This window comes from Protopterus annectens, chromosome 6.part0 (assembly GCF_019279795.1).
Source record: "Protopterus annectens isolate FY-2018-M chromosome 6.part0, PAN1.0, whole genome shotgun sequence".
NCBI lineage: Eukaryota > Metazoa > Chordata > Ceratodontiformes > Protopteridae > Protopterus > Protopterus annectens.
In genome coordinates this window covers 455485751-455510522 of record NC_056737.1, presented here as the reverse complement: position 1 = coordinate 455510522, position 24772 = coordinate 455485751, and the positions used below count along the sequence as shown (strand labels likewise).

The 24772-nt window shown below is 43.5% G+C and overlaps 1 protein-coding gene across 1 annotated transcript in view; it reads right to left on the bottom strand.

Moving 5' to 3' along the window:
* Positions 1-255: 255 nt before the first annotated feature.
* LOC122803858 overlaps positions 256-24772 on the bottom strand; it is a 1735734-nt gene continuing 1711217 nt past the window's right edge. The window contains exons 16-17 of the mRNA XM_044073540.1: positions 849-965; positions 256-288 (exon numbers count right to left, since the gene is read on the bottom strand). Of these exons, the coding sequence (XP_043929475.1) occupies positions 256-288; positions 849-965 (150 nt within the window). The remainder of the gene's footprint in view (positions 289-848; positions 966-24772) is intronic.

Sequence of the window (24772 nt, the reverse complement as noted above, 5' to 3'; positions counted from 1 at the left end):
AGCTAGTGTTTCAAATGGAAAACTTTGCCCACAAATTTTTATCTACTACAATCCTTGTCTTGAACTTTTCCTCTCTCTCTGAACAGCTTAGTTTGAGAGCACAGTTTCACACACTTTGTGGAGCAAAGCTTCACAAGGACAATTCCATAAATGATGGCCCATGACGAAGATGACAGTTCTTAAAACTCTCCCTGCAACTCTTAAAAGTCACCTTTGTTTGAAAGCACAGCTGCATTACCAAATGCCTGTTTACTATCATTTCCAAGGAGATATAAACATTCGTACAACCTTTAGGAATAACACAGAATTACCATAAAACAATATCAAGAAGCAGCACAAATTCTTTAACTACTTAGTGGCTCCCTTGCCTACAGGGATAAACCTCCAACTACTCAGATAATTCAACTTGATTAGTGACTTGGAGGACCTGCCTGAGGAGGAGTGGAATGGTATGTATCCCTCTAAAAAGGTGACACCAGTTTGTCAGGGCACAGGCATACTCCATGTGAGATGGCAGTGCATGACAGCACAAACATGCAAAAATAAAAACTCACTGCTGAGATACAGAAAGTGTGGTGCACACTTACATGGATGCCTAACATAGCAAGCAATGCACCTTGCATGCTGACCAGCACAGGAAGGAGCTAGTGTCAGAGAGAAAACAAAATCTCGACTCCCTGGCAAAATGAAGGCTACTGCCTCCCCAGTCTCACTTCCCATGTCCTTTTTTCTTGAAAGCCAGAAAGAAGAGAGAATGGATCAAATGAGGGTTTGATTCTTTGCTGCACTAAAATCTCTCATGTATACAAAATAAATTTCATAAATTTGATATTTTAAATTTTCATTACCTGCATCATTTCTGACAGTTTAGAATAAAGTTCCACCTTTCCTTCTTGCACTATCAGTTTACTTTTCTTAGTAAAGTAGCTTCTCATCTTCATCAGGTCTGACTGAAGGCACTTTACCTGAAATAAACAAAAAAAGAAAGAAAACAGAAAATAAAAAATGGGATGCTGAGAAATTCTGAGTATAGTATTAGATTATGTTATTTTGATCATTTTACTTCTCAGAACCTTGTGGAAATAATGTGCGTGTACTATTCAAGTAAGCTTATATGTGAGAGATGTTCTAAAGTAACTGCTGAGATTTCTTCTCCTGCTACCCTTAAGAACAGTCACATTCTCATACTCATGTCAAATGTGTGTTTCCAGCACCTTTCGTAGTATGAAAAAACATGCCTTTTGGCAATGAAATATATACATGTATAGGCTTTTAGTTATCCATTAAATTCGTAACAGTAATGGACACAGATGTCCTTTTTCAGAAGTGATCTGTAAGCAATGTCTGGTTAAGTGAGTTGCTCAGCGTCACACAGCTTCCAAGTAGAATTTGGAATCAAACACAGCAGTACAGGATGAATCTCATTAGTAACTCAGCCTTAATACTTTCACCAAAACTGCAGTACTGTATTGTTAGCTCAAAAACAGTCAAATCCAGTATCACTGCTGCTGACTACATTTTAATTCTGACATCCCTGAACTTTGTCTGAACCTCGAGTTTGAGCCAGTGGCTTTGGAGTTAATGGACTTGCAGCAAGAGGGGCTGCATTAGAATTTCTTGCTTTCAAAATACTTCTGACATTTCTAAAAGTTGAAGATATGACGGTTCAAATATCTTGCTTCAGTGCTATGGAGCAAAATGAATTAGCACTTACTTGCAGGAAAATCCACTTATGGTTGTGGGACAAAAACTATACAGGAGCAAATAAATAACATGGTGAATACATAATCATCACAACTGACTTTGGAAGCTCTGTGCAGATTGTACCTTTGAAGAGGAATTTCAAGAAGTTATATTAGACTTTTAGGAAATAACAGTATGGACAAAAAGATAATGAAGGCCACATCCTGTAGCACCAAGGTGACAAATGAGGTCTGACTCCTGGAAATCACAATCCAAGTCAATTATGCTTGGTAAAAGTATGGAGAAATGATCAGGTGATCATGACACACATATTTACAGAGGAAATACTTTGTGAAGCCAGGAAAAGAAGCAATCACACCTCTATGGCTTGTTCTATAGTAGTAGCCTTTTCCAACAGGGGTTATATCCAGGAGTGTAAAACGGAATGCAGTTAATCCAATCAGAAAAAGTTAGCTTTAACCAATTAAAGACTTTCTACCTAGGGCAATAGAAATGTTTACACGTTCTGGGTATAAAACTGGGAGACTGATGTCCTGATTCAAAGTGCACTCTGAAAACACTTTGGGCATGAATGAGGGGTTTTGTTCTTAAAGAGATCCTATCTCTGTAGGAAAATCAGATAGGGTTCACCCAGCACAAGAGTTAGTAACTCAGATACTCTTCTTGCAAATTTTATGGCAGTGAGAAAGACAGTTTACCATGCAATGAACCTTAAAATCTGCTTGATGTGTAAGGTTCAAATGGAAATGTGGTTATCTTTTCAAGCACAAATATAAGATCCCAGGAAGGAACAACCTGTTTGTGTGTTTATGTGGTGGTCTGAGGTGTAACACTCCTTTTAGAAACTCTTTTACTACAACACTGAAAAAAAGTACAGTTGTGTCAAATCTTAGCATAACGGTAGATGTCCCTCTCTTCACTGTTGCAGTATTCTTTACAACAGGGAAATTCTTTACAAATGGGATGGGATCCCTGTCAACAGCGGCCTGACATCCAAACAGTATGCCAACGCCTTTTGGTTGCTTTAAGGTACGCCATGCATCATAGGAAGTTACTAGGCTATTGGCCCTGAGGCCCTTACAAGCCTAGCCAAGAATTTAGCCCACTTTACAACAAGCCAGCACCCAATGCCACTGTCCAGCAGGGACACAGGGTGTATTTTCTGTTCCCCATCCAGTTATCCAGGTTGTGCTTAAAAAGGGTTAATAAGGTACTTTTGCTTGATGTGGAGAGGTACTCTGTTCCATAAAAGGGGGAGTCTCTGGGACAAACTTGTCCTGCCAACAAACCCTACTGATGTCACGGACCAGGGCGAGGTCACGCATGTGGGATACTTGAGTGGAGCTTGACTTGCGGATATGCAGCAGTCCCATCAAGGTGGGATCTGAGATTGCTTTGTATGCCAGACAGAGGTCACCTCTGAGGAGTCTGTAGGAGACTGAGTAGAGGGACAGGGCCTTTAGCCTATCTGTGTAGGGTAGATGCTTGAGGCCCTGGATTCTCCTAGTGAGGAACCTCTGTGGTCTCTCAAGTTACTGCATGTGCTTTGTGAGGTACCAGCCAAAAGGGGCACTCTACTCAATACTGGGTCTTCTAAGGGAAGAATACAGGGATACTATTATGACCATCTTGTCCCTGGATGAGATACCCTTACTAATGAGGTTGGCCATGTAGAAAGCTTTCCATATATTGGAGGCAATATGGTGGTAAAAAGTCAGTCTGCTATCAACTTGGGCGCCCAAGTCTATCTCAACTGATTGTATGCTTAGGACCTTCTTATTAATGTGATAATTTGTGGGGACGTCACTCTCCTCAAAGGGGATGGTGATGCATTTCCTGGCATTCAGTTTGAGGCCATGTTTCTGGCACCAGTCATATGTTTGGGTGAGACCCTCTTGGAGGATGTCCACATCACTAGGGGAATTGATGACAGCACCAGGCTTGTAGTCATCTGCAAACTTGGTCAGCCATAGCCCACTGGTTTTGGCCTGCACCTCAGAAAAGTACATCCCACACAACAGAGGCCCCAAGACCAATCCCTGTGATACACTGCTCGTTACATGTCTACTGCTTGATGTGGCTTCCCCTAGTTTGACTAGGTGGGTTCTATTAGTGAGCCAGTTTACTACCCATGTGGTAACATATGGATTAATGCCTAGTGGAGAGAGTTTATCTATTATACCCGAGTGGAGAATAGTAGCAAAGGCTTTGGCCAGGTCAAAGTAGGTGGTATGCACAGTCTTCACCTTGTCCATGGTTTTGGTAACTGTCTCAAAGTTGTTGACCAAATTTAACAGGCATGACCTCTCCTTGACAAACCCAAACTGTGTGGGATCGAGTGTTTGGAAGATGCCAATGTCCTTGTTAATGAGGTCCATGATAATCCCCTCCATGGCCTTGCAGATCAGGCTAGTTAGGCGTATTATTTATTTATTTATTTATTGCATTTGCTTACCAGAAAAGTCCACTGGGCCAACATGAGCCAATTTTCAGTGGAGGCCCTTTTGGTATGTACCTCACAAGACATCTACAACTGGAAAGGCCACAGAAATACCTCACAAAGAGGATTACCAGCCTCAAACAGATGCCCTACGCAGACAGTCTCAAAAAACTCCAGCTTTACTCTGTCGCATATCGCCTACTCAGAGGTGATCTCTGCCTAACATACAAAGCTATGTCAAACCCAGAACTGCTGGACATGCTCCACGTAAAGAAATCCCAATCCCTCCGAGCTACAAGCTCTAGGGACCTAAACCATGTCACCACAATAAACAGAACATGCTGGAGGAATAGATTCCTGTCTCAGAGACTTCCCATACTCTGGAACAAACTACCTATCTATATCAAACAAAGCTCCTCATTAGCACTCAAGAAAAATCTTGATGATTGGATGGGAGATAGGAAATTCACCCAGGGGATCACTTCTGTGGCTCTGCTTGACAGGGGGCACAGGAAAATAATTTTCTTGGGTGGCAAAAGCCAGGGTACCGTTTGGCTAGGCTTATATAGGCCCTAGGGCCAATAGCCTAGTACCTACCTATAAACCTATAAGTAAATAAAGTTACATTTTTAAAACAAATATAAATGTAGAATTTCTTTGGCAGATTCAAAGAATTAAACAAATTTTTATGGTAATAAAGAAACAACCCCGACAAGTATTTACAGTCATATTTAGGCCATAGTAGTTGCATGAAGAGGAGGCAAACATTTCATATATACAAGTATTAGTACTCGCACAAGTGTAGTGGAGCAACAATATTAGGTAAGGCAGTAGAACTAGTTATGTTGAGTACATATAGCCTGTAATGAGTGGGAGTGGTAAGCGGGGTGAATGGGGAAGAAACAGATGTTATTTTTGGCATGGGCATAACCAGCAGGAAGAGAGGTGTTATCTAAGGGATGTTTTTAAAGAGAGCAGGGGTTGGGATGGAGGTTATTGAGGTAGGGAGGTTATTCCAAAAGTCTGGAGGTAGTGAAGGAATGGAGCATTTGACCAGCTGGGGAGTTGGGGGTTTTCAACCTTCAGTAGTATTTTGTTTTCTGATCTAAGGGGTCAGTTTGGATGATACAGAGTTAATATGGAGGAGAGAGATGGACAGGCTTTTGGTCTATATATTATTTTATGAGCTGTAGTTGAGATGGAGTGGGAGTTCGAGCCAGTTAAGTTGATGCAGAGAGGAACAGTGATGAGAAGAGGATCTAGCATTTGTTGCAAATCTGGCTACTTTACTGTAGCATATGTCAAGCTTAGTTTTAAGTGAAGAGTGCAGGTTTGTGAGGATGGGGGCACCATATAGGAGGGATGGGAGAAGATAGGCTGAGGCTAGAGTCTTTTTAGCATTATTATTGAGGTAATAGCTATGTCTATAGAGGGTGCCTAGTTTCTGGTGAGTTTTTTTAATGTTGTTGAGTATGGGGAGATCGAATGCTAGGGATTCATCAATAATTACTCCTAGCAGTTAATTATTGGAGACTACTTCTATGGTAGTGTTATTTTGGGAGTGGATAGAGAATTCAGACCTGTTTAGGGGGGTTGTTTTTTGGGGAGTGAATAGGATCAGCTTGGTCTTGTTTAGGTTGAGAGCGAGGTGAATTCTTGACATCCATTTTTCAGTGGATGTGAAAGCATTTTGTGTTAGCAGAAGAAGTTTAAAAGGGGTTTTAGCAGTGCAAATGATTGTCGAGTCATCGGCATATTATATTACGTCTGCATGGGATAGTGAGTTATGGAAATTGTTGATGAATAAGTTGAATAGAAGGGGGCCCAAAATGGAGCCTTGGGGAACACCTGTGGAGACATTTAGGAAGGTGGAGAAGGACTGTAACCATTTGGCTGACTGTTATCTGTCAGACAGATAGCTAGAGAACCACGTCAAAGTTGAGGGTGAGACACCTAGATCACTGAGTTTAGAGAGCAAAATGGGATGAGAAATATTATCAAATGCCTTTGAAAGGTCAAGGAAGAGTGAAGAGACGATCTGACCAGTATCACATGCTCGATTAAGTTTATCTACAAAGGAAATGACAGCTGTGTTTGTGCTATGGCCATGTCTAAAGCCATGTTGGTTTGGGGTAAGCAGCTGGTTGTTAATCAAGTGGTTGAGAAGTTGGGTATGAACACATTTTTTTAGTATTTTAGAGATTGGGGAGAGAATGGCTATGGGACGAAAGTTGGAGATGTCAGAATTTTTGTCACCTTTGTGTAGAGGAAGAATATAAGCTTTCTTCCAGATATTAGGAACATATGATTCTTGGACTGATCTACTGATTAGTATACTAATGGGGTAAGAGATGGAATTAGCACTAATTTTTAGAAATTCAGTGGGTAGGTTGTCAGGGGCACAGGAGCAAGGTTTGATAGGTCTATAATTTCCTGGATAGGTGGACAGTCCACCTTTGTGCAAAGGGATGACAGTGGCTGTTCTACACTCGGCTGAGATGAAGCTACTCAGGCTTTGGTTGAATACGGTGCCTGCCTGAGTTCATGTAGGATGCAGACTGGGATGATACTGGGTCCCATGGAGGCTGTATTTTTTTGCCTTTGAGAGGGCAGTGATGACTTGCTCCCTAGAGATAAGGGGAGGGAGGCAGGTCCTGGGGATGTCCTGATTTACTGGTGAGGGGGATAGAAGAGTGAAGTTTTCACTGAACCTGTCTGCCAGCAAATTGGCTATATTACAGCGTTTGTGTATGTGGTGTCCTTGATCACCAGTTCTAAGCAGATCTGAGTGCTTTTTTTGAGATTACAGGCATATGTGAAGAAGGCCTTATGATTGTATTTAGCAGATGTGGCCAGTTTGGACTAAAAGTTTGCTTTGGAGGATTTCCCTAGTGCTCTTATTTGCTTGTTCATGCTAAGGAGAGAATGCTTCCACAATTAGGCACCTACTCCTTCTTGGCCCTGGACAGCAATTTTTTCCGTTTACTACAGAGTTTATTTTTTGCAGATGTCCATCAGACAGGTTTATTCTTCCTTGAGGAGGATGATTTTGTCCTGTCGGGTATTCCATGATTTTGTCCTGTCGGGTATTCCTGATTCCATGCAGCTATACAAATGCTTCTATAGTACCATATGTAGGTATGGACATATGGCCAGTACCTATGGAGGGGGAGGTAGGGGGCTGTAAAGTTATTTCTACCTTCCTTCAGGAGGTTGTAATCAGCTTTGGAGAAGGTTTTTTGTTTGACCCTAGTGAGAGGGGGGGGGTTGTCAGGTTGGGGAGATAGTGACTTCGAAAGTGACCACTTTGTGGTCAGATCTTACCAGGGATGATGACATTGTAGGGATAGGGATGATGCAGTGGTTACTCATGTTGGTTAATACAAAGTCCAAGATATTTTCACTTCTTGTAGTGGTGTTGACCAACTGGTCCAAAGCATTTGCACTGACAAAATCAAGGAATCTCTGGGCATTTGTGTTATGGCATAAGTATTTCTTCCAATCTATGGTTGGATAGTTACAGTTGCCCAGGTTCAGGATACAGGGTTTGATCTTGATAAATTCAAAGAGGTCCAGATAGGTGGAGTGGGCAAAGTTGGGGGGCCTATAACTAACTATACACATGTATGCTTCCTGCGTATAGCATGGGGCATAAAGGTGATGTCCAGATGTACCATTCTCAGAACTGAGAGCCCCAGTAAGAACATAAGTCCAAGGAAAAAATAGGTAACCATTGCATCCAGGAGAGAAAAGAACCAGGGGAAGGAAGGAGGGAGTGAATACTGCAACAGTGAAGAGGAGGACATCTTCCATTATGGTAAGATCTCACACAACTGCTAAAGGAGGTGATTTAATATTTTTTTTATTTTTATTTAACATTTGTTTTCTGGGAAAGTCCGACTTGGCACAAGCCATTTTTCAGAGAAGGTCCGGGGAGAAATGCCCCAGATGCATGTCTTTGCAATGTGGGAGGAAACCCACACAAATGCAGACAGGACATGAAGACTTCACACAGAAAGCACTCCAGCTGACAATAGAACTGGAGAACCTCGTGCTGTGAGGCAACAACACTACCACTGCGCCGTCCAGTGGTAAAGGCAGACAAGCAGAGGTAGCTGATAAGTGGGCCTTAACAGAAGAATATGCCAATCCAGAATTGAGTAGTTCACACAGATAATGTATTACCAATGGAACATCCACAGAAAGTGGATTCAGGTTACAAGACACCAAACAGAAAACCTCTCCCATTTGGATAAGTACGATTTCCTAGTTTTGGGCTTCCTGGCCTCCTACAGGACCCTAAGCACAACCTCAGAAAAAAAGGTATTTGTATGGAATCAAAATCCTATTGCCCGAAGACCCACAACGTCAGATAGAGTGGACAGGTGAGGAGAGATGAGAGATCTTTTGTCTTGTGTGAGTAGACCACCATGTGAGGTAACTTGTGATGACTGCCCTGGCTAAATGCAGAAGAGGAGGGAACCGTTATGGTCTGGACCAAAAGGGAGTCACCAGCAAGATTTTGAGAGCGTTCTGTTGTACTTTGAACAGGACGTTTGGAATGAGGTGAAGGGGAGGAAAGGCATAAAAAAGCCTTCCCTTCCAAAAAAGGAGAAGGCTTCCACCTTCCAGACCAGATGACCTGGGACTATAGTGCAAAAAAGAGGAAGCTGTCTGGTCAGATGGGAGGCAAATCGATCTACTTGAGGAGTACCCCACTGGTGGACAATGTCCAGAAACGCATCTCTGTGAAGCATCCACTTTGGGATTGTATTATGGACTTGCTTAGAGAGTTTGGTACAGTGTTCTGACCCAAAGGAATATAAACTGCCTGAGAAGTCGCACAGTACTGGACAGCTAGATCCCACACTAGAACAGCCAACTGGTAAAGGAGGTAAGATCTCATCCACCCTTGCTTGTTGACATACCAGATCACTACTGTACTGTCTGTAAACGCCTTGAGAAGCCCTTGGGAGAATACAAGGTGAAAAGCTTGAAGAGCCAATAGAAGGGCTCTCGTCTCATTTACACTGATGTGGTCTTTCCTTTGTTGAGGCGACCAAGGACCCTGCATTTTTAGAGAGCTAAAGGATGTCCACATCCCATGTTCAGCTCCTGAGATGTAAGAGGGGGTTGAAAAGGGAGTCCTAGATTGAGAGTCAACTGCTGAATCCACCAATGAAATTCCAGCTTGAGGTATGGAAGAAGAGGAAGCAAGTCCAGGGGATGAGAATGCTGAAGCCAAACTGACTTTAGAAACCACTGAAGTTTTCTCATGTGGAGTTTGGCAAAATGGAGCATAGGAATGGTGGAGGCCATAAAACCTAGGCTCTCAAACTCCCTTGCTGTGATTAAGGCCACAGGAAGAAGGGACTGGAAGAAAGAAATGGGAGTCAAGGCCTTGGCAGGAAGCAGGAATGCCAGCATTGGAATAGTCTGTGAAGCAGTCAGAAAGGACTTGTGCAAATTTATAGTGAACCCCAGCCACTGCAGAAGGAAAATGACAAAGTGAAGATAGCCTGAGAAAGAAGAGACAAAATATATCTGGATATATGGGTCTGGTAATTGACAGTTCTAAAAGCCAAGGTAGCAGAGGTATAAACTTTCTTACCTAGCCTTTTCATAGTCCTGCTGTCTTTATGAGAAGGCAGGAGCTTTGCAAAAGGCAGTCATTGAGATGGCTTGTTAGATGCCACAGACATCACAGAGGGGTCTGACGGACATCTATAAAGGAATTTGAAATCCTCAGGCATCCTGTAAAACCTATCAGTTTTTTGGGGGGCAGGGGGCTAGAAGTTTAGAGCCTGAGACTTAGAAGAAAAAACATCCAAGAAGGCAGTCAAAACAGGAGGGACAGCAAAAGGTCAGGGAGAGTCCATTTGCAGAAGTTCGTAATAGCTCTGCTGCACCTCAGAAAAAGTTCGTAATAGCTCTGCTGCACCTCAGAAACCCGAGCACAATTCCATATAAAAAATTCCATCATCCTAGAAATTATGTCCCTGAAGGAAATCTCCTCAAAAGAAATGTCAGAACTAGTAGATTCCTCTTCCTCAACACCACAGTCTAAAGGGGAAGGAATCTGGGATGAATAAGCAAGGGATTCCTCATCTAAAATCCCCTTGTCTTCAGAGGAATCCTGTTCTCTAGGCCTTTTAAGAGGAGTTGAGGACCAAGGTGGAGCTAGAACAGAAACTTCTTGAGGAGGTTTCAAAGCCAAAATGGCATTAAACAAACCTGGAGTAAAATTCTGCCATTCACTCTGAGGCTCCTTAAGAGTAGGAGAAACAAGCTTTGTTTTTTGTTTCTTTTTGAAAGGGATATCTGCCCTGTAAAACTTAGAAGGTTCAGATGCCTGACAACATTCCACAGTCTTAGTCGGAACTTCCTCTTTAACCGTAATCTGAGGAACACCCCTAGGCCCTCTGGTAATAATCAGCGGTGGTTCTTCTCAAGTGTCCAAAGCGGATGCCTGCCAAGCCTCCAGGGATGTGTGCGACCTAATCCATGCTGGCATCTGAAGGGGTCACAGCAGAGGAATCCAACGGAGGAGCCAGGCATTCCTCTGGGCTTTCACTAGCCTTAGGAGACACGTCTGGCTGAGGCAGTACAGCAGAAGAATCAGACCGAGACTTCTTGGCCTCCTCCTTCATGGACGGCTGACCGTCAGAGCAGGAAGTTCCCTCCATAGTGTCTTTCGCTAAAAGCTTAAGACGTTGGCTCTCTAAATACAGTTTGCTGTTATTTTTTGTATTACTGTATTGCCTTTCTATATTTTGAATACTGTAGTTTGTTTTCTTTACTTTGTGTTTTGCTTGCATTCTGTTTTAACAGCATATTAAAACTTCAAAAGAGACCACAGCTCTCTCTGTTCTGAGTTAGGCATGTTTTAACAGCATATTAAAACTTCAAAAGAGACCACAGCTCTCTCTGTTCTGAGTTAGGAAGAATTTTTCCCCAGCCTCCCACCCATTTAAGTTGTCTTGTTAAATACCACTGTCTTTCTAGTTGCCCGCCTCTTATGTTAATCTGACCATATATCTCATTTCTCTCTAATTTCACTGGCTTATGTGAGTAATCACAAAATCATCATTTTTGAAATCCCACCCCTTCAATTATTTAAATTTATTGGCCATCCTACAGTATTTCATAGTACCAAAATACAAAAGTGACCACCCCTTTCAATCCATCTTGCTGTTTTAAAAATAGTAACTCTCCACTAAACCTTAACTTTTTAAACAGGTAAAACTCAAGTTATCTACTTTCACATCTAACTTCTCTAGTGCACACTGCAGAGTGCATTCTTTTCAATCTTACCTTTAAGCATCCCTGTGACTAGCACTTTCTCTAATACCTGCTGGAAAGCACTAGGAAGCCTTAAACTCATACAAACACTGCACTCTCCTTGTTAACAAGGAGAAATTAATAGTAGGCACTAAACAGCCTATAATTGCAAAGTACCTTGCTAAGGAAACAGCTCCTATACTTTTCAAAGAAAAAAAAAAGCCCCAAACCAAGCATGCCCAAGGGTCAGCTTCCAGTGATTTCTCCTGTCCACCTGGTGAATCTGGGCATACTGGGGCAATGCAGCAATTGCCTCATGTACACAGACAACCCTCTCCTCCTACCACCCAACACTACAACCTGTGAGAGATGCACTTACATAGCCAAAATGGAAGCAAAGCTCTCTCCACCCAGGATTGTGCTAAACAGTCAAGAGGAGAAGGTTAACACCCACACTACATCTCAAGCAACACATAGCCCTTCTAAACCCACACCACCAACACCCACATATAGCAACACTAAATCCACATATGCAGAGGCCCTTAACTGTAACCTGCCCAAGCAACAAAGACCTCTGAAGCTGAAACGCAAACAAACACCAATCACAACCAATGTGTCACATAGTTCACAACACCAGTGTGCCACCCAGCAACAGCCCCTAAGGCAAGACAATGTACCTAACACTTTAGTCATAGGTGACTCTATAGTCCGGCACACTGATGTCCCTCTCACCAGGTTGAATAAGGAGAAAATTACAGTCAGCTGCCTGTCGGGTGCCAGGATCCGCCACATAACGCATGCACTCAAGTCACTCCACAACAAGTACAAATATGACTCTGTCATTGTCCATGTTGGAGTGAATGACTTGAGACGTACCTCCCTGGACTACATGAAAAGAGACATGGAAGAGCTCTCGGATCATGTGGCCCAGGCAGGTATGACCCTAGCCCTGAGTAGCATCCTGCCTTCGCCCAGAATGATACCACAATATAAGGATAAAACGATTGACTTCAACAACTGGCTAAGCTTATGGTGTCATTCAAAGGGGATCCAGTATCTGTCTGCCTGGAATGACATGACTGACAGACCACGATGCTTTGCCAGAGATGGTCTGCACCTGTCGCCCCTGGGATTCAGGTTACTGGCTAAGGCTCTTGCCACCCCTATAGTGCCTTTTTTAGGCAAACTTCAAAGGACAAAACCACCACCGTAACAGGTACAAGCATGCAAAATCTGAAGGTAATGCTACTCAATGCTAGAAGTCTAAACCTCAAAATGCACTCTCTCGAGGCACTCCTAAAAATGTAGAACATCGATATCTGTGCAGTAACTGAGACCTGGTTCAAGGCTCCAGAGAGCACCCCTGCAATACCAGGCTACAACTCTTACCACACTTTTCGGCCACCAAACCAGGACCGAAACACTAAAGGGGGAGGAGTGTCAATATTCACCAAGGATATTTACACCACCAGGCTAGTTGGCCAACACAATGTGTCTGAGATTCTCCAAGTGCAACTAACACTAGGTAAGACTGCAATCCAAACTGTAGCTTGCTACAGATCCCCCACCATACCCCAAGATTCTCACTACACCATTCTAAACATACTGGAAAATATTAAGATAGAACCAAACACCCTAATACTGGGTGATTTTAACTACCCTGCCATTAACTGGGAAAACTACTCATGTCCCAACACCTTTGCGCAACGGTTCTTGGAATTCATAAATTCCAATGCCCTGGATCAACTAATCCATAGTCCCACCAGGGCTCCAATATCCTAGACCTGGTCATTACCAACATGGGAAATCAATGCTCCATACCTATGGTCACCCCTCGTTAGTCAGGTCTGACCATAAGCTAATCACCCTTAACATCCACATCCCACCCCCAGTAAAGAAACCACCATAAAAACTTCTCCAAAGCCAACTTCATGCTACTCAAGTCAGAAGTGACAAACTTCATAACACCCATGCAGACGGAACTGAAAGTTCAACTGCTGAATCCTACACTAAGGCACTGTACGAGCACATCCACTCATGCATGAATCGTGCCATCCCAAATAGAACCAAAATGCTCTCATCCAAAAAAAGGAAGCCAATCTGGTGGTCCCCTGCCATAAACAAACTTTACAACAAAAGGAAGAAACTTTTGCAGAAAAGAGGAAAATCCCAGGATGCAAAAAACTCCCTTACTAGCCTCAGTAAGAAACTGAGATGCCTCATAAAATCCTCCAAAGCTACTTACGAAAATCGTAAAGACAACCAAAAAGCATTCTATAACTATGTCAAAAATCTAAATGGTAATGCTCAGATCTGCTCTGAGCTAAAACAGAATGGCATTAAATATACTGATCCAAAGGATATTGCCAATATCCTGGCAGATCAATTCAGTGCCAACTTCACCCCCCTCTCACCCCCTAAATGGCCCATCTCAATACCAGAAGATTGCCAAATTCCAGTAATAACGGCCACACAGGTACAAAATGCACTCTCTAAAGCCAAGAATACAGCATCCATGGGACCAGATGACATCCCGGGCTGTGTACTACATGAACTACAATATGAACTGGCACCTCACCTAAGTGTCATGTTTAATCATAGCCTCACCTCAGGTTTCGTGCCCACTGAGTGGCGCAGAGCTACAGTTATCCCAATCCACAAGGGGGATCCACCTTGGATCCCGTAAACTACCGTCCCATCAGTCTGACAAGCCTTATCTGCAAGGCCATGGAGTGTATTATCATGGAACTTATAAACAAAGACATTGGCAACCTTCAAACACTGGACCCCACCCAGTTTGGGTTTGTGAAGGGCCGATCTTGTCTCCTGAACCTGATTGACTTCTTTGAATCAGTCTCCAGAGCCATGGACAAGGGTAAGGTGGTCCACACAGCCTATCTAGACCTTGCCAAGGCCTTTGACACCATCCCCCCACTCTGGAATCATAGATAAACTTACTAAGTTGGGCATTAATCCCTATGTCACCCAATGGGTTGCTAAATGGCTTACTGATAGAACCCACACTGTAAAAGTAGCCGACTCCATATCCAGCTCCAGACAAGTGACAAGTGGAGTACCTCAGGGTTCAGTCCTGGGGCCGCTCTTGTTTGGTATCTACTTCTCTGAAGTACAGATCAACACTAAGGGACTCTGGCTAACAAAGTTTGCAGATGATTGCAAACTGGGAGTCATTATTGAATCCCCAAATGATGTGGATACTCTACAAAAGGGCCTTACAGAAACAGATGCTTGGTGCCAGAGCCATGGGCTCAAGCTCAATGCCAAGAAATGTATTGTTATCCCTTTGGGAAAAACATGTATCCATGAATTACCATATAGGTGGCAGTACACTAAACACAGAAAGTGTGATAAGAGACTTAGGGACACAGGTGGACAGTGGTCTCACCTTTGATAACCACATAGCCACAACAGTCAGAAAATCCTTCTATGTGGCACACCTCATCATGAAGGGCTTTTCATCCAGAAAAAAGGAGGTCATTGTCCCACTGTACTCATCCCTCATTAGACCCATTATAGAATACAACGCCCCATTTGGTATGTACCTCTCAAGACATCTGCAACAACTGGAAAGGCCTCAGAAATACCTCACTAAAAGAATCACAGGCCTAAAGCAGATGCCCTACGCTGACTGCCTTAAAAAACTCCAGCTATACACTGTCGCATATCGTCTACTCAGAGGCGATCTCTGCTTAACATACAAGGCCATGTCAAACCCAGAGCTGTTGGACATGCTACACTTAAAGAAACCCCAATCCCTCAGAGCTACACGCTCCAGGGATCTAAACCTTGTCATCACAATAAACAAAACATGCTGGAGGGATAGGTTCCTGACCCAGAGACTCCCCAGACTCTGGAATAGATTGCCCATGCATGTCAAGCAGAGTGCCTCTTTGAATCTCTTCAAGAGGAACCTTGACGATTGGATGGGAGAAAGGAAATTCACCCCAGGGATCACGTCAGTTGCCCTGCTAGACAGAGGTCCAGGAAAGTAAATAATGTGGGAGGAAATAGCCAGGGAATTGTTATGGCTAGGCTTGTATAGGCCCTAGGGCTGATAGCCTAGTACCAACCTATGAACAAGGCCAGACAGGAAAGTTGACAAAGAAGAGTCTTTGGGATGAAAGCCTGACAAACGGAACAGGACATATGGTCGTGGGAAGCACCAAGACAAAATAAGCACAGTTTGTGACTGTCTTTATAAGGAACCTGTCTCTTGCACTGGCATTTACCCTTTCTGGATGACATGAAACCCCACAAGCAAAAACAAAAGGAAAAAAGATAACAGCAAAAACCCCAATGGGGCACTTATCTGAAATGGCTTGGTGAATCAGTAACGAAGCAGGTGCTCAGACAGATGATCAAATGATGGCATTCAGACTGGCAGCAAATTTGTTCTGAGGATGGTATGTCCGGACGTCACCATTATGCTCTACAGTAAATGCAGGGAGCATAAGTGTAACATACAGAATATCTTAAAGCAACCTAAAGGCTTTGGTATATTGGCTGGATGTTGGGTCACCCTTGGCAGGGGATCCCAATTGTAAAGAATTTCCCTATTGTAAATACTGCAACAGTGAAATGGAAGGAAACTGTGGAGGATCCATTGGTAGATATGCTGAAATAGCTACAAGATGTACCTTAATAATGGAGTGCTAAATGCCAAAAGCTAGTAATTCTCACAAATATGCGTACCAGTGCCCTGGTTGTCAATAAAGCACCAACTAGAAAAAAGCTCTTCTGCTTGCCAATATAGAACTTTCTAGCAGCAGGCATTAGAACTGAATCATCCAAGCAGTCTGTTGAAGATGTTTGAGATTGGGATTTATCAAACCCCCATTGTCTTGTGCGAGTAGGTCTAGTTTTTGAGGAAGCTTGTACTAATTGCCCTCAGTCATTTACTTAAGAAGGGAGAACCAATGTTGCCTGGACCAAAAGGTGTAAAGTACAGTTTTGTACCTACCATAAATGTAGATGTTCGAGTATATACTGCTGCAGTCATCACACTTGGGTTATCCTGCCGTCAGGCGGTCCTGCATTCGGCCGAATCCCAAAGTCTTGGTCCGGCGTCGGTTGTCGTTGCTTCTTCCCTGACGTCAGAGCAACAGGGGGATAAAAGAGGCAGCCGACGCCATTTTCTTCAGTTTTTCTTGCCCCAGATGTCAGGTGCCCCCGACTAGGAAGGCAATACAAATAACTATGCAAAAATACCTTAGTAGATAAACAATAGTACTAGCTGTTAGCAAATACACCATATGGACATGCATCAAATAGATGGCTGTACATAGAGTTATAACTAACACCCTGGTATGTAGAGAGAGGGATGGTGAGAGGGTAACCTGGACTGCAGCAGTATATACACTCAAACATCTACATTTATGGTAGGTACAAAACTGTACTATGTTCATCGTGTTATACTGCTGCAGTCATCACACTTGGGTTGAATCCCAAAGCTATGGATGGGTGGCTGGTACTAAACTGGGTTAGGTGAAGCTAGGATGCCCTGCAAAATTGCAGTGTTAAAACCAGCTCTGGTTTTTGAGTATAATGGAAGGTGGCAGTGCTTGGTAAAGGTGTGCACTGAACTCAAGTAGCTGCCTCCAGAATGTTCTTGGTTGGAACCCCCCTGAGAAAGGCTGCTGAGGTTGCTGTAGCCCTGGTAGAGTGGGACCTAATATTAACAGGCACTGCTTTCCCATGGTGCAAGTAGCAAAAGCGGATACAATGTGCTATCCATTTGGAGATGGTCTGTTTTGAAATAGCCTTTCCTTGTGAACCTGCAGCATAGGATACAAAGAGTTGGTCAGTTTTTCTGAAGGTCTTTGTCTTATCCAAATAGTAACGTAGCTGTCTGTGAATGTCCAAAGAGTGAAGGAGTCTTTCTCCTTTATTCTGGGGATTTGGATAAAAGGTGGGTAAATGAATGGTCTGATTCAAAGCCACACTGGATACTACCTTTGGCATAAAGGTAGGGTTAGTACGTAAAGAGACTCTGTACTGATGGAAAATGATGAAAGGTTCCACTGCCATAAGTGCCTGTAGTTCTGAGACCCTGCGTGCTGAGGTGACAGCCAGCAACAGAGCTGTTTTCCATGACAAGTATTGTAGTTCTGCTGAGAAGGCCGGTTCGAAAGGAGGCAGTGTTAATTTTTCTAAAACGAAGCTGAGGTCCCAAGCTGGCGTTGGGGGTTTTCTGGGGGGTCTTATATTCTTAGCCCCTCTGAGAAACTGCCTTAGTAAAGGTTGTGAGAATATGGGAGGATCCGTATTTTATTGAGCTGAAATGGCTGAAGCATGGATCTTAATGGATGAGGAAGAAAGGCCTTTGTGTAGCATCTCAGTTAAGTATTGCAGTATTTGAGGAATGTTTATCCAAGGATTCTGGCCTTTAGCCTGGTTCCATGCACAAAATCTTTTCCATTTGTCTGAGTAAGTTTTTCTGGTGCTGGGCCTCCTGGCCTCAAAAATGACATTCAGGACGTCCTTTGAGAGAAGTGTTGATTGATAATTCAAGGTATTCTCCATGCAGCTAAATTTAAAGTCCTGAGCTGACTGTGAAGGATCTGAAAGTTTTGCTGAGTCAACAGAAGTGGGAGTTGAGGTAAGATCCATGGAGGGCTGTGAGTCAAGGTCCTTAGTAATGGGTACCAGTGCTGACGTGGCCAGTCCGGAGCAATGAGGATCATTTGTGGTCTCTCTGATCTGCCTTTCAGTAATACCTTGGTCAGGAGAGGTAGTGGTGGGAAGGCATAGACTGTCAATGCTGTCCAACTGAATGATAGGGCGCCCACATTCCAGGCTAGGGAATGATAAGTCCTTGTGCAAAATTTCTGTAGTTGGCAATTGTTGGGGGAGGCAAATAGATCTATGTCTGGGCGTCCCCACGTTTGAGTTATCATTGAAAATACTTGTGGGTGTAGTCTCCACTCGTGAGGATCTGCCAAATTTCTGCTTAATTCGTCTGCCAATATGTTTTCCTTTCCTGGCAGGAATTGTGGTTGCAATTGTACTTGGTAAGTCAATGCTGTGTTCCACAAGGTCATTGCCTGTCTGCATAAAGGGTAGGAGTGTGTTCCTCCCTATTTGTTTATGTACCACATAAATGTGGTGTTGTCTGTCCTTATTAGTAGTTGTCCTGGATGCAAGTGGTACTTGAAGGCTGTCAGTGCATTTTGCGCAGCTAGCATCTCCTTTTGGTTGATGCGTAGGTGCATTTGTTTTGCAGACCATTTGCCCTGTATGCACTGTCCTGCCATGTGTGCTCCCCAGGCGTAGTCTGAAGAATCTGTTGTCATAGTTTGGTTTGCTGGAGGTAAGACAAAAGGAAGACCCTTGTTTATTTGACATGCTTGAGCCCACCATAGGAACTCTTTTTGAAGGCAGGGAATGAGAGGTATACTTGTTTCGAGGCTGTGCCTATGTTGAGCCCACACACTTTTCAGGTACCATTTTAATTTCCTCATATGCAGCTTTGCATGTGGAATTAGTTGAATGCAAGATGCCATGAACCCCAATGCCTGCAGGATTTTCCTTGCAGTGAGCTGGGTAAAAGTTGCCATCTTTTTGAAGTATTGAGTCAGTTGTTTTTGTTTGTCTGGCGTGAGATAAGCCATCTGGGCCGTTGTATTTAAGCTGGCACCCAGGAATATTATGTCTTGTGAGGGTATTAGCTTGGATTTCTTTTTGTTTACTGTGTCCCCTAGGCAACTTAGCAGCTTTGTTACAAATGCCAGATGCTGTAATAGAATGGCCTTGCTGTCCGCTTGGATCAGGCAGTCGCCCAGATATGGATAAATTTGTATTCCTCGTCGTCTGCAGTATGCAATTACTGATTCCAGGCATTTCGTAAATACTCTGGGTGCAGTAGATAAGCCAAAAAGCAATGCAGCGAATTGATAATGCGTTGTACCTGCCAGAAATCTGAGGTATCTTCTGCAATCTTGTCTGATAGGGACATGCAGGTATGCCTCTTTGAGGTCCAACGTTACCAGCCAAGACTCCTTGCCCAGCATGGGAAGAAGCTGCTGTAGTGTGAGCATTTTGAATTTGGGTACCTCCAGGTATGTGTTTAGAATTGAGAGGTCTAAAATGGGTCTCCAGGCTTTGTCCTTTCTTGGTACTAGAAATAGTCTTGAGTAAAAACCTTGACCTTGCTCCTTTGTAGGTACCTTTTGAATTGCTTTCATATCCATGAGAGCTGAAATTTGCGTTTGTGCCTCTGCCCATTGGTTTGGAGGCAGATTTGGCATGCCTCTCATCCGTGGTAAAGTGTGGAAATGAAATCTGTAGCCTTGGGTAATAATATCCAGAACCCATTTGCCCTTTTTTTATGATGCGCCAATTTTGTGGAAATAGAGCCAGTTTTCCTCCCAAAGGTGCTGCCAGGGCAATTTTGCTTGGCAGGCGAAGAGGGAAGTCATTGTGTTTGTTTCCTGAGGGGTTGAGATCTTTCATCTCCACCTCTTTGAGTTGTTGTATGCCATTGTCTAGGCCTGAAAGAACCTTGTGGCTGTCCTCTGCCACTTGGGCTTCTGTACCTACCCCATTGGGGTCTGTCTGATGCAGGAAAGGACCAGTTTTCTGATGGCCAGATTCTGCTGAAACGAGGAGGCTGTACCTGTAAAAAATCTTTAACTGTCTGCGTAGATTTTGCCTTTTCTTCCATTTTCTTTAAAACTTCCTCTGCTTTGACACCATATAATACATCTTTCTGCAATGGAGCATCCAATAACTTTGCTTTGACAAGTTCTGGTAAGGCTTGCTCTTTTAGCCAAGCATGTCTACATATTACAGATCCTGTGACAGCTGCTCTACATGAGGCTTCCAATGAATCAAAACCACACTGTAAGGTATGCTTTCCCACCTGTTCTGCTGCATGCAGCAAATCCTGCATCTCTTTGAAATCAGGTTGATCTGTCTGAGGGATCATTTTCTGCTTTAACTGTGTAATCAAGTACTGCTGGTATTTTAGCATGTGGAATTGGCATTTTAAGGCCCTCATGGCCAAAGTGGCAGACGTATACACTTTCTTCCCCCATCTTTCTAATGCTCTGGAATCCCTCTCTGAAGGTAGTGGATTCTTAGCAGTAGAGGCCTTAATCCCTCTGGGACCCTGGGAAATGGTTTCGGGGTCTGCAATAGGGCTTTTATATAGAAACTTATGAGAATCAGGAACTCGGTAGTATCTGTCTGGTTTAGCTGGTGCAGGAGGTAAGGAATCTGGGTTTAGACTAGATTCGGTGTAAACATCATCCAAAATGTCTAAAACTGGAGGAATTCCAAGGGGTCTATGCTGTGGAAGAAGAAGAAAAGTACAGTTTTGTACCTACCATAAATGTAGATGTTCGAGTGCTAATACAGCTGCAGTCATAACAGATGGGTTATCCTGCCGTCAGGTGGGTCTTCGGTCGGCCGAATTCCAAAGTCTAGGTCCGGCGTCAGATGTCGTCGCTTCTTCCTTGACGTCAGTGCGGCAGGGGTATAAAAGAACCTGCCGACACCATTTTCTTCAGTTTTTCTTGCCCCAGATGTCAGGTGCCCCCAGAAGGAAGGCAAAACATAAATTTATGTAATAATGCAATGCAATATAATCAAAAAACAGTAGTTGCAAGCAAATACACCATAAAAGAATACCCCAATCAGGTTGTATGAGGAGGTGTTAGCCATTAGGCCTGTCCCAAGAGGGGAAGGAGGGAGGGAAACCTGGACTGCAGCTGTATTAGCACTCTAACATCTACATTTATGGTAGGTACAAAACTGTACTATGTTCATCGTGCATACAGCTGCAGTCATAACAGATGGGTAGAATCCCAAAGCTAAAAAAGGGGTGGTAGGCACTAAGTGGAACTAGGAGGAGCAAGGATGCCCTGCAAGACTGCAGTGGCAAAGCCCACTCTAGATTTGGAGTATAATGGTAGGTAATAGTGCTTGGAGAAAGTATGTACAGAACTCCAAGTGGCTGCTTCCAAAATATCTTTGGTAGGAACCCCCCTGAGGAAAGCTGCAGAGGTAGCTGTGGCCCTTGTGGAGTGAGCACTGATGCCTGTAGGTACAGTTTTACCATGAAAAGAATAACAAAAGCGTATGCAGTGGGCTATCCATTTTGAGATTGTCTGTTTGGAAATAGCCTTCCCTTGAGCACCTGTAGAATAGGACAAAGAGCTGCTCTGATTTTCTGAATGGCTTTGTTCTGTCCAAATAATAACGAAGCTGTCTGTGAATGTCCAAGGAGTGTAGTAGTCTCTCCCCTTTGTTTTGTGGATTAGGATAAAAGGTAGTTAAGTGGATAGCCTGATTCGAGGCTACCCTGGATACTACCTTTGGCATAAAGGAAGGGTTGGTTCGTAAGGAAACTCTGTCCTGATGGAAAATTATGAAAGACTGCACAGCCATGAGGGCTTGTAGTTCCGAAACCCTGCGTGCTGAGGTGATAGCCAGAAGGAAGGCTGTTTTCCATGACAAATATTGCAGTTCTGTTGAAGCAGCTGGCTCAAATGGAGGCAGGGTCAGTTTTTCTAGAATGAAATTGAGGTCCCAAGCAGGTACTGGTTGCTTCCTTGGGGGTTTTATATTCTTAGCCCCTCTGAGGAACTGTCTTAAGAGAGAGTGAGAGAATAAAGGAGGATCAGTGTTGTATTGAGCAGAAATGGCTGAGGCATGGATTTTGATGGAGGAGAATGAAAGTCCACTGCTTAGCATCTCAGCTAGGTACTGTAATATTTGAGGTAAATTCAGTATTCCAGGATTCTGACCCTTTTTCTGATTCCAGGCACAAAACCGGTTCCATTTTGCGGAGTAGGCTTTTCTAGTAGAAGGCCTTCTGGCCTCCAAAATGACATCCTGCACCTCCTTGGAGAGTAGGGTCTGTTGTGAATTTAAGGAATCCTCCATGCGGCTAGATTGAGTGTTTTCAGCTGACTGTGAAGAGTTATGAAGTTGTGCTGAGTCAACAGAAGAGGCATTAGAGGCAGGATCCATGGTGGGGAATGCGTCAGGCTCCTCAGGAGTGGGTACCAGTGTTGTCTTGGCCAGTCTGGAGCAATGAGAATCATCTTTGGTCTGTCTGCTCTGGCTTTTAATAGAACTTTGGGCAGCAGAGGAAGAGGTGGAAAGGAATAAACTATCATTGTTGTCCAACTGAAAGAGAGTGCGTCCACTTTCCAGGCCTGTGGATGATAGGTCCTTGAGCAGAATTTTGTCAATTGGTAATTTCTGTGGGTAGCAAAGAGATCTATGTCTGGCCTTCCCCATGCTTGAATTATCTTTGTAAAAACTTGAGTATGCAACTTCCATTCGTGTGGATCTGTCATATTTCTGCTTAGGTTGTCTGCCAGCGTGTTTTCCTTGCCTGGCAGGAATTGTGCTTGAAGTTGGATTTGTAATTCCAGAGCCATGCTCCAAAGAGACATGGCTAGCCTGTACAGGGGATATGAATGGGTTCCTCCCTGTTTGTTTATGTACCACATCACTGTGGTGTTGTCTGTCATTATCAATAGCTGGCCTGGATGCAGTAGGTCTTTGAAAGCCATAATAGCATATTTTACTGCTAGCATTTCCTTTTGATTGATGTGTAGGTGCTTTTCTTTTTGGGACCATTTGCCCTGAATGCACTGATCTGTCATGTGCGCCCCCCCAGGCATAGTCCGAGGCATCTGTTGTGATGATTTGATTTGCTTGAGGCAAGCAGAATGGGAGACCTAGGTTTTCTTTGGCATGCTTCAGCCCACCACAGAAATTCCTTTTGGAGGCATGGAATCAGTGGTATAATTGTTTCCAAACTGTGGCTGTGTTGAGACCATAAGTTTTTTTAGGTACCATTGAAGTTTCCTCATATGCAGCTTTGCACATGGGATTAGCAGGATGCAAGATGCCATGAATCCCAGAGCCTGCAGGATTTTCCTTGCAGTCAGCCTGGTGAAGGCTGCCAGTTTTCTGAAGTATTGAGTTAGTTGCCCTTGTTTCTCTGGCATGAGGTAGGCCATCTGGGTGTTTGTATTCAAGCTGGCACCCAGGAAAATTATTGTTTGAGAGTGTATTAGTCTTGATTTCTTTTTGTTGACTGTGTATCCCAGAAAGTTCAACAACTGTATTACAAACGCCAGGTGTTTCAGAAGTATGTGTTTGCTGTCCGCTTGGATCAGGCAGTCGTCCAAATATGGGTATATTTGTATCCCTTGAAGTCTGCAGAAGGCAATTACTGATGCCAGGCATTTCATGAACACTCTGGGCGCAGTAGATAAGCCAAAGGGCAATGCAGAGAATTGATAATGGGTTGAACCTGCAAGAAATCTGAGGTATCTTCTGCAATCTTGTCTGATAGGGACATGCAGGTATGCCTCCTTGAGGTCCAATGTTACCAGTCAAGACTCCTTGCCCAGCATGAGAAGAAGCTGCTGTAATGTGAGCATCTTAAATTTTGGTACGAGTAAATATGTGTTTAGGATGGATAGGTCCAAAATAGGTCTCCAATCTTTGTCCTTCCTTGGTACCAGGAATAGTCTGGAATAAAAACCTTGACCCTGTTCTTGTGCAGGTACCTCTTGAATAGCTTTCATGTCCATGAGAGCTGAAATTTGTTTTTGTGCCTCTGCCCTTTGATTTTGTGGCAGGTTTGGCATGCCTCTCATTTTTGGAAGGGTGTGAAAGTGGAATCTGTAGCCTCTGTCTATAATGTCCAGGATCCATTTGTCTTTTGTGACAATATGCCAATTTTTCGAAAATAATGCCAGTTTTCCACCTAAAGGTGCTACCATTAGAGCTTTGCTTGGCATGCAAAGGGGAAAGTCATTGGTTCTGCTTTCTGAATGGCTGTGATCTATCCTCTCCACCACTTGGTGTAGGTGCTTGCCATTGTCTGCCTCTAAATGATCCTTGAGATTGCCCTCTACCCCTCGGGCGTGTGTATCTACCTCTTTGAGGTCTGTCCGTGGCTGGAAAGGACCAATTTTTTGAAGGCCAATTTCTACTGAAACGTGGAGATTGTACCTGTAGGAAGTCTTTCACTGTTTGCATTGATTTTGCCTTTTCCTCCATTTTCTTTAATACCTCCTCAGCTTTAACACCAAACAATACATATTTTTGAAGAGGTGCATCTAGTAATTTAGCTTTGACATGATCTGGTAAGGTTTGATCTTTGAGCCAAGCATGTCTATGTATGACTGATCCTGTAACAGCAGCTCTACATGAGGCCTCTAAAGCATCAAAACCACATTGCAAGGTATGTTTACCCACTTGTTCTGCACTATGCAACAAATCCTGCAACTCCTTCAAGTCTGGATGTTCAGGTTGTGACATTTTGCTTTTCAACTGAGATAACAAAAACTGTTGATA